Source organism: Corythoichthys intestinalis, chromosome 21 (assembly GCF_030265065.1).
Source record: "Corythoichthys intestinalis isolate RoL2023-P3 chromosome 21, ASM3026506v1, whole genome shotgun sequence".
NCBI lineage: Eukaryota > Metazoa > Chordata > Actinopteri > Syngnathiformes > Syngnathidae > Corythoichthys > Corythoichthys intestinalis.
Genome location: NC_080415.1, coordinates 4,121,600 through 4,137,357, shown reverse-complemented (window position 1 = coordinate 4,137,357; position 15,758 = coordinate 4,121,600). Strand labels below are relative to the sequence as shown.

General features: G+C 40.1%; 1 protein-coding gene across 4 annotated transcripts in view; it reads left to right on the top strand.

Moving 5' to 3' along the window:
• Positions 1-15,758, top strand: part of llgl2 (LLGL scribble cell polarity complex component 2) — a 73,199-nt gene that overhangs the window by 29,573 nt on the left and 27,868 nt on the right. For all 4 annotated transcript variants that reach the window (XR_009061741.1, XM_057825771.1, XM_057825772.1 and 1 more), the window contains exons 7-17: positions 1,848-2,010; positions 2,073-2,202; positions 2,274-2,328; positions 3,991-4,136; positions 5,820-6,031; positions 7,337-7,404; positions 7,494-7,647; positions 7,821-7,925; positions 10,364-10,459; positions 11,415-11,611; positions 15,534-15,681. Coding sequence is in view for 3 of the 4 variants with exons in the window: in XM_057825771.1 (XP_057681754.1) it covers positions 1,848-2,010; positions 2,073-2,202; positions 2,274-2,328; positions 3,991-4,136; positions 5,820-6,031; positions 7,337-7,404; positions 7,494-7,647; positions 7,821-7,925; positions 10,364-10,459; positions 11,415-11,611; positions 15,534-15,681 (1,474 nt within the window). In the remaining variant the exon portion in view is untranslated. The remainder of the gene's footprint in view (positions 1-1,847; positions 2,011-2,072; positions 2,203-2,273; positions 2,329-3,990; positions 4,137-5,819; positions 6,032-7,336; positions 7,405-7,493; positions 7,648-7,820; positions 7,926-10,363; positions 10,460-11,414; positions 11,612-15,533; positions 15,682-15,758) is intronic.

Sequence of the window (15,758 nt, the reverse complement as noted above, 5' to 3'; positions counted from 1 at the left end):
AGCGAGTGCTTCCTCCATTCAGGGCGAATGTTCAGGGTGACTTCTTTACAAAAGGCGCACTGATTGGTTTAGTCAGCAAAATAAGCTTGCAGTTTGGCAGGGTTTCAAATTACTGTCGTCGACCGTTGTGTAAAGAGTTGTCCGATATTATCAGGTAGCTGATAATATCGGCGATAAAAGCATTTTAAAATAATATTGGGTATTTCGACATCGTTTTAGGGCCAGTATGCATGTTGCCTTCAAAGTGAATGTAGAAGCCTTTTGCGTTTGTACAAGGGCCTGTACCAGCTTAACACTGCAGTTGTGTGTATTGGCCTTTAGATGTCGCTAAACTACGATGATATGGATTTGTTATGCGAGCAGACCATTTGCATTCAGGGTGCAAAAATTAAATGAACAATAAATGATTGAAAAATAATGAATGATAAACCTATTAGTAAATCTAGTGGTACAATATAGGCCCTTTTTCATAACTCCAGTTGAAGTTGTTCTTATTTTTACAGAATGTTTGTTTGGAAAACCTTGAAGTTGTTACATTTCTCATTATTAACACATCCACTGGGGCATCACGATACGATTCGTATAAAGTTTTAAGTCCTTGACCAATATATCTATAACGGTTTAATAGCGGTATCAGATTTATTTATTTTTTTAAAAGCCTGTCCTGTTCAGCTGTTTGACACGGAAAACGGAAGTCTAAGTGTCCGGTTGGTCGGAACAGTTTTAATGTTTCACATTGAAAGTATGACATACTCCAATTGTGATCATTAAACATATCTTGTTTATTATGACAAAGTAGCGAACAGGAAGGGGTTATGGGCTAACAGAAGAAAAGAAAATAAATAAGTATATAAATAGGTAATTGTGTGAATCCTTTATGAGTGTAAGCCCGTCGGCAACCGCCCCTACGCCTCCCCATCGCCAATCCCGGCACCTGGGCCCCCCACCCGAGCGCGCCCAATAACATCCAGCCGCGCGCGAGCCCCACCAAACATGCGACAGCTGTGCAGGCGAGCGGAGACGCCGCGCGGGCGCCACCTCATGGCCACAGCCACCACCCAGCCAGCCAGCCTGGGGAGGGAGGGCGGTTATGGGTGTAATCCATCCTCCCGCAGCCCATCAGATTTTTGGAATTGGACAGTATCGGAATATTGGTTATCGGCTAAAAAGTCATTACCGGACAACTCTAGTTGTGTACCTACTACCTAGCCACTTAAGTTATTGCTCTCAGTAAGGAGGGAAGTCTGCGAGACGGCAGATGGGGAATCCTCCAGTAAGAAACGAAAATACAAAACTCTCTTTAGAGCAGAATATAAATTCTAAAGTACTGTATATCCCTGTCTAGTTATGCTGAATGATGACAACACCGTAGCGAGGTGTAATGTGTGCAACTCAGTGACTTGAGCATTACACACAGCGGACTTAATGACTGTGAAAGAGGTAGGCTAAATTTAACACGCCATCACCTGCATTTTTATTTCTGTAGGTTAAAGACTGTCCTACAATTAAGCAAAATGTAGGCTAAATTAATTTAAAAATCACTTTTAATGAAATATTTATTCATTATTAAATTATTATTTTTAATTTGTTAATCATGAAAAGTTAATAAAAATTAAGTGTGTAAGTGTTGGATACGTGGGTGTCGGTTGTTGGCATGAGTGGGGTCGATAAACATCTCCCTGAAATGAGTTTTTGGAACTTGGGATGTCTGTAATTGGTCACTAGTGTCAGGTGGTAAGTGGTATTTGAGCTAATGTCAATTGTTGAATATTATGTATTGGGATAGGATTGTGGTCACGGTGGGGTTACTCTAATTATGTAAAAAAGTGCTCCTTTATCTCTTTCAGTGTACCAGATGACTGCATGGGGCATAGAAGTTTAGAACATGTTGAAGCCTTACAGGAGAACCCAGTCAACCCTAATCACATTGCTATTGGTTATGGACGAGGTCTAATTGTCATTTGGGATCTTGAAAAACGTCATGCCATCCAACACTTCCCAGCAACTCAGGTAGGAAGTGATATGCGAATCAATCAAGATTTTTTGTTGTATCAATGTCCATACCACCACAGCAATTGGAGAGCTTATGGTGGACAGAGGACAGAGGATACATTCTTAGTTCTCACAGTGATGGGAGCTATTGTCGTTGGAAGTTTGGTGAGGAAGATGAAAACGAGATTGAGAAATCAGACATTCCTTATGGTGAGGATGATCCTTGCTCATATTCCTATACTGTTGGACAAGAAGAAATACATTTCCTTTTTTTCCCCCAGGACATTTCCCTTGCAAAGCGATTTCCAAAATAGTTCAGCTGCATACAAAAGAGGGGTATGTTGTGTTTTCATTCACCCATGCATTTCAACACGTGTGTATCTTTTCTGAAGTGTTGCATATGTTGTTTTCTGCTATATAATTTGAAGAGTATTTAAAGACTTTTGCAGCCAAAACAATTTCAAACGAACTACGACCGACTAGATTGTTTAAGTAAGTGTGTAACAAATTAACTAACTAATGCTCTCCTTATTATAGTTTGTCACCAAATAGGATAACATCTGTCCAGCCAGCATCCTTGCTACTGGGCCATGTGGCCCTCATGTGCTCTATGCATTCTATTGTATGTTATGTGTTGCTTCCCTGCCCCCTCCGTTCCTTTTGTTTCCTGAATAAATGGAGAAGAGGGCACTCTAAGCTGTGAGTGAGCTAGCCAACAGCGGGACTGCAAAGTGTCTGAGCTTCTTACCATAAAAAGTACATCGATTTCCTGCGTGTTCTTTTTTTTAGTCAAGTTAGGTGTTTTTAAACCTAACGTAAGAGCTAACATTTTCTTGGTCCTTCGAGGATCAAGGAAATCTTAGATCTGAAGTTGCCCATGTGATCAAGGACAAAGAAGGCCGGCTGGACAGACGTTATAATATCTGGTGACTAACTATAATAAAGAAAGCATAGATTAGTTAATTCGTTAAACACAATTACTCCAACACAGAGACATAAGTATGCCCTCTACTGGCTAACTCCAAACATACAGGCAACAATAAGTCTGCAATTGATGAACTTTGAGAGAGAAAAAAATGAAAAAAATCCGCCTCTGAGGATCAATTTGTGTACATTCCTAGGATATACCAAGCAAATTCATAATAATGAATAAGTAGCCAATTTAGTTAGTGTCTTCACCAAGAAGAAAATGGTGAACAAAGTGAGTGAAATTTTGTGCCCCTCCTCCGTGTGGTCTAAGAAAAATGACAAACACTATGTGATAATGCAGCAATGTTGCGGCTGGTTACTACAGTAGCTGCAACTCGGATGTGTTTATTTTCATTGTTACTCAAGAAACCTCGACAGCCATGTAAAGAGCTTTATAGTTTCGGCGAGAACATGAATAGTTTTTGTTGTCGTTTGTGAACTGCCGTTCCACACGAGCACGCTTTAAGATATCATTTAACTTAGCAAGGAGAGGTCGGAGAGCCACTGGACGAGCTCTAAAATAGTTTCTATTTTGGGATGCGCCCCTCCACGGCAGATTAACTCGTGCTTTGCCGCTGCATCCAAAATGGCCATGAATGCTTACTGCCGTCTGGAATGGCACCTTCCACAGTACGATGAATGGGTTTCCACGTGGCAAACTGCACACTGCTACCATTGCTGGGAAAAGGCCTTCATATTATTAGAATGAGGTTCTTTGACTGTCAATGGTTAAGCACATCAAAAAGGTTCTTGTAGTCCCAGCCTGGGGGTCCTGTTTCCTAACTTTTGAATGCCCATTCATTGTTGTTTTGATGTCTCGTGTTACGAAAAATTTTCCAGACTTCCTCACTGCAAGAGCTCACACGTACAAATCCATTGGGAACACTTCACATTGTATTCCAAGTTTTAACTTGATATGTTATTTATGATAATATAATAATATATGTAATAAATATTGTTTGAAAAATTCCCTGAAGTTATTCGTACTGTTCTATTGATTGATTGTTTGACCTGTGTTCATATTTATAGGACACCATTCCTCCTCTTCAGTGGTGGCATGCCAAGAGCAAGTTTTGGAGACAGACACTGTATCACTGTAATCCATAATAAAACACATATCGCCTTGGACTTCACCTCCCGGATCATTGACTTCTTTGTCATCAAAGACGTCAGTGGTAAGTATTAGTAGCCGTCTTTCAAAATGAAGTAATTGAAAACCTTGCCTATTTGTGGTATTTGTCACGGGCTCTAGCTTTTCTAACCACAAAACATAGCAGTTAAAAGGTGTTATAAAATGGTGACCTTATAGAAAAGAAATGACCGCACTATTGTAATTTTACATGTAGAAGACAAATTTGGCACTCAAATCTGAGCCCCCCCCCCCCACGTCCCCACATTCACGTTATGAGCTTGGTTGTGGAACGGATTGTGCTCATATGATGAGGGTCCACTGTATATCGCTGGATCTATAGGTCCAAAAGTAGATGATAGTAGGTAGGTTCTTTTATGCTAAAGGAGATTCAACTAAAAAAAAAAAAAAAAAAAAAAAAAAGATGCATTCTGGCTAGGGCTGAAACTAACAATTATTTTTATAATTGATTCATAGAATGATTAATTAAACAACAATTGCATAAATGAAACTTTTTTCAATTATCTTCACAATTTAACTAAGTTGTTTTAGGAAGTACATAAAAAAGTTTTAAATAAAAGTTTAGTATAAAAACATGAAAATAATTTCTCAGCACACAAATAAGAAATAAGAAAAAAGTCATGTTCATTCAAAAAAAAAAAAAATTGCTGCTGATTGATATTTTTATCTTGTGGGCAAAGTGCTGATATAAATTGTGTCAATGGCTCATTTAGTTTCTTTAAACAAACTAAGCGACAAAAAATCAAACGAGGAGGCAGACTGCAATGAATCCGATTTCTTTATCAAACAGTTATTCATAAATACAATCCAGTTTCAAAGCACTCACTATTGTATGACAATTTACAGTTTGAATTTGAGTTTGTGTGGAAAGGAGACTGTTACAAAACTGGGTTTATGTGTGTGGTTTCTTTATAAAAAGAAATGAGACAGCTTTACTATCTAACAATAACGCAAGCGCCAATATGCTTTGCCAAAACACAATACAAATGGACAGTTAAGACACTGATTAGCGCTCCATGCTAAGTAGTAAGTCTCATCAACAAATGATCCAAACAATACAATTGGCTTCATTTACTCACCTCTGACGGAGGCACACTGGATCTAACAACACAAAAGACAATCTAACACTGGACACTTTGTAAAGTTATAGATTTATCAACCCAACCTTAGTGTAAAAGACGAGCAGTGAACTCTCTCTCTCTCTTAATCTGGGCCTCACATTACCAACAAACGAAGCCCCAACCGGGACGGCTCATAGCTTCCGGACAAAAATTGATCTCTACTTAGTTGGCAACTAATTTTATAATCGATTAGTTGTTGCAGCCTTAATACTGTCATTGGTGCCCACTCCCGTGACCTCTTTAGAGTCGACATATTTGGATTCCCGCCCATAGACGTAGAGAACGTGTCCCACCCCAATACTCCAAATATGGGTTTATCCAACGCCAAAGAAAGCATAGTGGTTGTCCACTTGGCGCCATGAACAGTGAAAAGCAGGGAACAAACGCTGAATGTCTAATGCTATGGGTAATGTTACCAGGGCTTGTCAAGTCATTTTATTTTATTTCTTTTACAGTCAGTGGTAGTAGGTAGATTATAAAAACACACATTTCTGTCATTTTAACTCTTAAAATTGTGTCAACCTTTTTTGTTTGCATGCTAATTATTTTCAAGTATTGTAATTCCCAGTATCTCTTGTCTTGCCCAGGAGATCCCAGTGCTTTAGTGGTCTTAGTTGAAGAGGAGTTGGTCGTGATTGACCTGGAGGCGCAGGGGTGGCCGGTGATTCAGACACCTTACCTGTTTCCGCTGCACAGTTCGGCAATCACCTGCTCACACCATGTCGCTGCTGTCCCTGTTAAACTGTGGGAGAGAGTTCTTGCTGCCGGAGAACTACAAAAGACAAATTACTCCAAAAAGGTACAATTGAACATGAAAAGTAATCAATGGGGGCGGCCGGAGCAAATTCGGTAGACAGGATCATCCAGTAACTGAAGGGTGAGCGGTTCGAATTCCAGGAGAAAGCATGCTGTCTTTAGGGTTGCCAACTCCTTGTAAAAAAAGAACAAAAATGAACACCTCATTGGCCTGATAACTGTCAGCCTTGAATTATTTGTTGTATTTCTTGTATGAGAAAAGTGTTTTTTTTAATTACTTTATTTTTTAACTATTTTACTGACAATTGAATTATGTACATCACTGGTGTCAAACTGACTCCATAAAGGGCCAAGTGGGTGCAGGTTTTCTTTCCAACCAATGAAGAGGACACCTTTTGACCAATCTGATCTATTACATGGGTAATCAGTTAAACTTTGTCAGGTGCTGCTTGTTTCAACAGAAAAATCATTGGTTAAACTGTTTGCGCGGTATTGGTTCGAACAAAATCCAGCACCCACTTGGCCCTTTGTGGAATTGGTTTGACACCTATGATGTACATATTTGAGTGATATAAGCACATGAAAAACAATACCGGTAATTATCAGCAGTGTATTTACAAAAAAAGAATACTAGAATAAAATTAACATCTGCCATACAAAGTTTAAAACAGTATAATTCAACCCTTACAGTCCTGAGCCTTTTGTATGTGCGTGAGTGTGAGTGGGTGTGTGGGTGGGATTGTGGAATTTGTGGTGAGACAATATGGCGACAGTCATTGTCACTGTTTCCTGTTTGGATGCAATGCAACCTCAATATTTTTCATCAGACACCTGAACACGTGTCTTAAGGCTCCCCTGATGTAGGTTGATTTTTTTTTCCCTCAGAGAAGGAGCCTGACTCTTCCCAGCAGGGGGCGCCTGCCCTAACGGGTAGTATTTCAATGCATTCGTGTTTAGGCCGGGATACCTCTCATACATGGCAGATATGACAACTAGTGAAGTGTCGGCTCGCATGTAAACAACATCGCCATCTGATAGCCTAGGATCTGGTGGGTTTAACTGACGTCATGAGCAATGGCTGACAATCTAAAATACTCACATTTGATTCTGGCATTTTAAATAACAGTTCTAGCATTTAAAAAGGACTGCTCGGAGAAAGAAATTGTGTATACATCCTGGTAATAATTTTTTTATTGATGTTGTTCTCTATTATTATTTTTTGAAAATGTGAAAATGTTTTTTTTTTTCAAATTGTTAAACAAGATTATTTCTGCTGTGATACAGATCCAAACCTTGCATTTCCCTTTAAGTGTGCATAACTCTGAAACATTGCTCTCTTTCCATTCAGCCATGGCCCATAACTGGAGGGCAGAATTTGGCACCGGATCCTCCCCAGAGAGATCTTTTGCTCACAGGGTCAGATCACCTAAATTGCCTTCCCTGTTGCGAACCATTTTTAATTCACGCGAATTCTTAACAGTATCACGTTTGGCTGTTACACATAGGCATGAAGATGGAACTGTGCGCTTCTGGGATGCTTCTGGAGTCTGTCTGTATCCGATGTACACATTGACCACTGCAGGAGTCTTCCACACAGACACTGACCCTAATGACAACATGCATCAAGGTGCTGAAGGAGAGTGGCCACCTTTCAGAAAGGTGCGGTTTTTCAAAAGCATGACTTTTTCATTTCGTGATGATATTCACTGTACCTGAATCTATAAGAAATGCAAAACATTTCAAAGAAGGTAACATTTTTACTCTTTACAACTAAAGTCACTTACTCCAAACCAGACTGACTGTCAGATTCTGCTTCCGTTTTGGCTGTCTAGGTTGGCTGCTTTGACCCCTATAGTGATGATCCAAGGCTTGGCATTCAGAAGATTCTGCTTTGTAAATATAGTGGTTATCTTACTGTTGCGGGAACAGCTGGACAGGTGAGATTACAGTCCATTATTACCTGAACTCGGTGAATAGATTTGAGTACCCGATTGATTTTATGAGCTTCCAGTGTTTCCCACAGGATTTTAGGAGACTGTGGTGGGAGGGTCTCTGACCATAGGATTTTTTGAAACTGTGGTGGTGGACTGCATCGGAGTCGGACAGCCACACCATGTCGTGCCACGGCGAATTTTTTTTTTTTTTTCATTATTTTTTTCCCCCAAAAAGAACCATAACAAAGATATATTTGAAATATTTCATTAGCTAGGCTAATGTTATAGCTCTCAGCTACGGTACATGTATGTAAAATGCGTTGCTGATTACAGCTACGTTACCCTATGTAATAATGCGATTTTTTTTCTCGTAGCAATAGTACGACTTACATCTCGTAGTGACTCAGGGTTGGCAACCCAAACTGTTGAAAGAGCCATATTTGACACCCCCCCCCCCCCCCCAAAAAAAAAAACAAAAAACTGATACAGTATGTCTGGAGTAGCAAAAAATTAAAAGCCTTGTACAAGCCTTATAATTATCAATACTAGATATATTAGCCTACTATAAAAATGACTTAAGTTGGCTAGAAATACATAATTAGCCTTCATGATTAAATGTTTATTTTCCCTGCAGTGGATCCTATAGCGCACTACTCTGTTGTACGATGACACCACAAGTTTAACTTCATTACAATATTAATGAATTGAAAGAATGTTTGTATCATGTTTGTCCTCCTAGAAATCCTATTAAAACAAAAAATATATTTCCCTCCCCCATCTTTTTCCATTAAAAAAAAAAAAAAAAAAAAGCTCCGAAGCAGCACTAAAGAGCCGCATGCGGCCCAAGAGCCGCGGGTTTCAGACCGCCGTCGTAGCCCTCCTTTTTCCTTTTTATTTGACCCTCATAAGTACTACATTACCACAACAATAACAGTCCTTCTGTCAACTGACCCATTTACAGAACTGGGGGAATTCTAATGGCCGTGTAAAGAGTTTTTCTTGATTCGGTGAGAAGGTGAACAGTTTTTCCCCCGTTGTTCGTGAACTAAATTTCCACACAAACGCACATCGAGGTACCATTAACTTAGCAAGGAGAGGTATGACAGTCATTTTTCGAGTGTCCCAGAGCTCGCGAAATTGGGGGGGGGGGGGCGCATTTATCCAACTTTCGTCAGCCGTAATTGTCTGAAGTTGGCTCGTCGGTGTTGTGCCGAAAAATAGCCACTCCACGCGAAATGTCCCCCCGACGGGAGCGCCCACACGTCACTCGTACAAACAGCCTTTTCTTACCAATCGATGGACACGGAAACGACGTTCTTGTACCGTGAATATGTATCATTTTACTCTGCTTGAACTAATAAATACTTTACTGTTACCAACGCTCTGAAAATAGAGCAAGGCTTTATTTTGGGCCCCGCCTCTCCGCGCAAGTTCAATCAAAGTTTGCTTTCCGTCCAAGACGGCCGTCCACCGCTCACTTTCGCCGAAAAGTCCGATCCAAACTATTGTAATGCCCCGGATATGGGGAAGAAGGAGAGAAGTCTGTATTTGCTTACCCACTTGGTTGTGGTAACAGTAATAAAGAAAAACAATAACAAAATAACAGCGGGCTGCTATGACATGCGACCGCTATCTCTCGATATCTCGCTCGTTCTCCCATTCTTCCTACTCGTTCCCCTTGCGTCTCTTAAATAAATAAATAAATAAAATACTACTATAAAATGCTGCTCTCGCTCGCGCGGGTAGTAGAGTGGAGTGGTCTACAGCTGTGTAATCGGCTGACTGACGCGTCTGATTAGTATCTTTTTCTTTTTTTTTTTCGGCGTGGGGGCAACGAGACTGTGGCAGGCCGCCACAGTCTCCTTCATTGGTGGGAAACACTGGCTTCACTGGACAAAAAAGGAAAAGCATCACTTTCTTTTGTGCTCTTCTTTTCATGTGTATTCTGTGTTTGTGAGGCAAATTCTCGGAATATCCTTTGGATATGGCTTATGAAAAAAAAAATTGATTCAATACATGGCAAACTGTTCCAGTGGATATTCACATGTCCGCAGTAAGCATGGCAACTGCAGGCTTCCTCAAAATCTGTGCAATCTGGATGATATAACAACATAATTTAGAGTGCTTTTTATTTGCAATAGCCTGAGGGCACACTTGTCCAATTATCTTGCCTGTCTATTCAGTATGTTAATATACCACACCTGTGAGGTAGTTGGAAAAGATGATAAATATCCAATAACACAAATTTCGATAGCTCTCTGAACAATATTTGAAAGTCTAATATTTTACAAATCGGGGTAAATTGGGCTTACCAACTTACAGGTTGTCCATTTATAGATATTATTGATACCTAATTTATTGTTCTTTACTGAAAGCATCACGTCCCAACATTGACAGTTGTTATAATGTATATGACCTGTTCAATCCATTGTTTTTTGAAGATTCTGGTGCTGGAGATCAATGATGAAGCAGCAGAACAGATTGTAGAAGCAAAAGTTGTTGATTTGCTGCAAGGCCAAGAAGGATTCCGTTGGAAGGTAACTAAAATTCTCTCTCAAATGTGTGTGTGGCTTTTGGGGGGGTCAGTTTTCAATGCTACCTGACAACAAATATTACGTGCAAATTAAAAAAAAAAAACATTCTCAATGACTAAATATATCAATTAGCAGCTAATCCAATTTAAAGTCATTCACAGATGGCACCAAAACAAGTCATAATGCAGAAATCCCAATCCCGTAAATGGAATCACCCAGGATCTTTATGCGCTTTGGCGATGTGCACCAGTATAGCTGTTCTGCTTTCAAGTGACAGAGAAACCCCACTCTCCTAATTTGCCTACTCGGGAATCCATACAACTACCAGGATCGTAACATGAATGTGCTCGTATATGGATGTATTTTCTCTATAAGAAATAACCAAATTCCAGTTAATCTGTTCTAATACTTCCCATTAGCCCTCATGCCCCCCCCACCCCAAAATAATTCAAGGTATCATTTTTAAGGCAAACGAAATCAAGCGTATAAAAACAATGCTATTTATATACAAGCATTACCATGAGGGTTGGAGTCTAGCGACGTAACGGAAGTGCGAACCAGCCACGCAGGAGGAAAGAGAACGGGCAGTCATACGTACACCATAATTTTAAAGGAAGCAGTAGCATAACATGAACAAAGCAACATTTGTGGGTGAAAAACTGGGTGACATGATTAATGTTCAATTGTAAACTCAACTGATTCGGATGCACTTCAATACAAAATTCGAGCACCGGGGACAGTTATTATACACTTGCAGTGCGTGTTTAAAAAAAACGGTCTTCTTGTAAAATTTGGTGGGTCAGGATCAGCTTATTGACTGAAAATTACAGTAGGAAGTTCCGCAAATGACACATTCTGAAATCATGAAGATGTCAATATCAGTTTTCACTGCATATCAACAAATGCGTACCTCTCAAGCCTAGTGGTAAAGTTCCTTTGTTTTTGTTTTTGTTTTTAGGGGCATACACGTCTAGATGTTCGAGAAGAGCCGGTACTTTTTGAGGCAGGCTTCCAGCCCTTCACTCTGGTGCAATGTCAGCCTCCTGCCGTCGTCACAGCTCTTTGTCTTCACTCGGAGTGGAAGCTGGTTGCTTACGGCACCAGCCATGGCTTTGGATTATTTGATTACCAACAAAGAAATAATGTCTTCATTAAGTAAGGAGAAATTGGGTCATTTTAGAAGGAAGTGTTGTTTTTGGCAGTCCTTTAAATTTTTGTCTTTTGGGCGAAAATACTTCGTCATATTTTAGTCATTTCAAAATGTGTTCGTCTTTGTCTCGTTTTAGTCGATGAAATCTAATATAAATTTCGTCTGGTTTTAGTCGACAGTTATTTCAAATGTTTTCGTCTATAAAATTCAAAAGTTTGGTCCAGAAATAAATAAAGGTTTCCAACAAATTCATATGAACACAGACAGACATTTTGTTGCATCTACCAGGACAACGCCAACGTTGTGATGATAATACACACGCAGCAGAAAAAGCAGTACAGTTGTACCTCTACTTACGAACATCTCTACAAACGATATTTTCAGGCTACGACAAACCTAAACGGGGGGGGGGGGGGGGGGGATGCCTCTTGTTACGAGTGAAATTTCAGGTTACGAAAGGCAAAAGTACAGCACAATATGGGGTGCTGCATGTATGGGCAGCTACTCGCAGCTCCCAGAGTTTACTGAAAGTAACATACTCATAGCTTCTGTGCGGTTGGCTATTGCCAAGCATCTTCCTGGCATCCAATTGGCTAACACTGTACAATGTTTATGTGGCATCTTTTTCATGAGCGTCTCGGCTGCTTCTCGCGAGCGTACGTATTAATTTTATTCACTATGGTCCTCAAGAAAGTGATGGTGAATAGAGGAACAGAAAAAACGTTTTTTTTATCGATACAAACAAAGCTAGAGAGGTGCATTTGGTTGATCTCGCCAAAGAATATGGCTCTAATACATCAACAATCGGCACGTAGTTAAAACGTCGGTGCAAGAACAAAACTGGGAGTTTAAAGCATGGGTCACCAAACCGGTCCTGGAGGGCCGCTGTGGGTTCTGGTTTTTGTTCATACCGATCAAGCACAGACCTTTTAACCAATGTGGTTTCTACTAAAACAAGCAGCACCTGACTGCAATCAACTGATTACACTCATAAAACACCAGATTGGTGAAAAGGTGTCAACTTTTTGGTTGGAATGAAATCCTGCACCCACTGTGGCCCTATGTGGAATAGTTTGGAGCTAACGCTAGGATTACATTCAGCGTCTGATGATCACTCAGCACAGACCGTTGAAGGCTAATTAATATTATAATATAATAATAATAATTATAGTAATAATATATTATTAATATTCTTAATATTTCAATTTTTATTTATAATATATTTGTTTTGCTATGTGTAATTGCCATTTGTAATTGTACCAGCAGTATTTATTAAGGATTTAGTGCAGGTTTTTGGGCTGTGGAACGAATGGCTCAACATACGACCATTTCGACTTACAAACAAGGTCCTGGAATGAATTAACTTCGTATGTAGCGGTACCACTGTATTGTCATGAATCAGGTTGTATGTATTCTTCTGTGTGACTGACTGGAGAGAGAGAAGGTGGGGGGGGGGGGGGGGGGATGAGTTGGCGGGAGTGCAAAGGCAGCAAAAAATATGGTTTTGTTGGCATCATCTACAGTTTACAATAGTCTTGTTTCTTTCTTTTGGTTGCAAATAAACCATCTTAATAAAATTGGCATTTTCCTTGAAGATGCTAAAATAAATGGAAACATAAGATGCCGTAGTTAATGCTGATGCATTAATGCTGAGAGTTGTCTGGAGAAGAAAGAGGGGAGGCTGTGAGTGCCATTGCTGAGGAACCTGTGGCGACGATGAGGTCTTTGTGAACACAAAACTGCTTTTGGTGACGGGTTACTATAGCGCAATCAAGGCGTTTTTGCACAATAGTTAAAATTTGGTCTGAGCGCAGCATAAGTCTTTACCAAAGTTCGTCGGTGTCTCCTTTTGCCCATCTTTTTATGATGTTAAGCTTTGTTTCCAAGGTATTTGCTTTTTGGGGGGCTGGACCACCATCGTCAGAAGACCCAGCTTTCTTATATGGGGCCATTAAGTTAAAAAGAAAGGGAGATGCGAAAAAGGAATTTTTTAATGTACAATATTTATTTATTTATTTTATTTTCCTTTCAGGCATGACAAATCCAAACAAACATACAGCATTTATATGTGTTTACAATTAATTCAACCCAAAAAGAAAAGGGCTGACGGGAGAAGTCGAAGCTTATTGAAACCGGTCCCCAGTATACTGGACTGTCTCAGGAAATTAGAATACACAATATTCTAATTTTTTGAGACAGTCCTGTGTATATATACAGGACTGTCTCAGGAAATTAGAATACACAATATTCTAATTTCCTGACTGTCTCAGAATACACAATATTCTAATTTCCTGACTGTCTCAGGAAATTAGAATATTGTGTATTCTAATTTCCTGAGACAGTCCTGTATATATACACAGGACTGTCTCAAAAAATTAGAATATTGTGTATTCTAATTTCCTGAGACAGTCCAGTACATTATAGGACGCAGAAAATATCGAATATCAATTTTTGACATTCAGATTTCGTAATGATTACAAGTTTTTTAAATTTTATTTATTTATTTATTTATTTATTATTATTATTTTTTTTATAATAACCATCCCCTCTGATTGTTCATTTTCCCAATAGTCCATTGCCGATCGTGGCAATGTGCTCGTTATGTTGATTAGATCCAGTAGATTAGTTCATAATTCAGTAATTAGTTTATTCAGTTGATTCGATCCAGAAGATAGGGAATAGCTGAGGACCGATGGTAGGCCGTGACTGCCACCCTCCTTTTGTCGACTTAATCCTCGTCGCAGTTTTCGTTCCCACTGACTCCCGACGAACATTCATCTCAAGGTTGCGCAGGTTGCATCGCCATTCCGGTTGTGGACTCATGGCCTGGGGGACTGGCGTCGCTAGGTCCTTCAGGCCACTGGGCTTGCACTGGGATCAATTCACTCAGTGCGTCAGTCAACTTTCACTGAAGTCGGGCTGACGACAACCACTTCATAAGGACCGTCCCAGCGATCACTGTCCCACCTGGCACAATCAGAAGCTGTCAGCAGCGCACCAAAAGAAAATATCCTCGATACCGTTCCACTTCGAGTGTGGTCAGACACAGCGGCCGCCATCTACCCCAGCTATCCTCCACAATATCCAGACTTTAAGATGTTTTCCGGGCAGGCGCGTTGTCCAGGTTCTGACCGCATTGTAAAGCAGGACAGTGGCCAATCGACCAGTTCCATGTCGTTATAGAATTTGAAGAATTTGAAGTCGATTGTCTGTGCATTTACAGCCAACAGATGATATGTCCTTGTGAGTTCTTTTTGCGTTGGCTTTGAGTCACCTTTGTTTTGGTTTCCCCCCCCCCCTTTTATTTTTGCCTTCCATTGTTTTGGGTACATTCGGTTTTGCTTCCAGTTTGGAGTTGCCACCCAGACATTATTTAACATTTGTACAGTTGTTATTATGTCCATTGATACTCCTGGCGCACACAAACAAGCGTTATGCACTAGCTAAGCAGAAACACTGGTTCTGGGCACTAAACCGAGAACATCGTAATCCGTGGACTGCCTGTATCGTGACAAATTGTAATACAATGTATCCTCAACAACGCTGACTGAGGTTGACTAGAGAGACCTACTGGGCAGTTAGTTTGGACATTTTCAAGAATGCCGACCTAGAATGTTTGTATGATAAGAACTGAGTATTTGCTCTCCCAGGATTTCTTTTCTGGCAATTGCTGCAGGGTTCACAGACTGATGAGCCTATGTATACACCCAGAAATGTGCAACAGCTCTTTTAATATTCAATGGGACTGGGAATTCGGCTTGTAATAATTGACCGTCTCCTTGTTTGTGTGGTTGTTTCCTAACCCTCACACATTACATATTATGTTTAAGTGTATGAACCTATTTGTTGAATTTTGATGTAGTCATCATATCTTCTTATCTATGTTTGTCTATTTTTGTGTGGTGAAACTGATTTTTTTCCCCCCAGATGTACTCTGAACCCAAGTGACCAGCTTGCCATGGAGGGTCCTCTTTCCAGGGTGAAAAGCATTAAAAAATCACTCCGCCAGTCTTTTAGAAGAATAAGACACAGTCGAGTCTCACTACGGAAACATCACATCACCAACACTGCCAAGGTAGAGTGTGGACACCTTCTTGGTAGAGCCAGCCGGCCCAATAACTGTCACCTTTAAATTATGTATTTTTTTGGGTA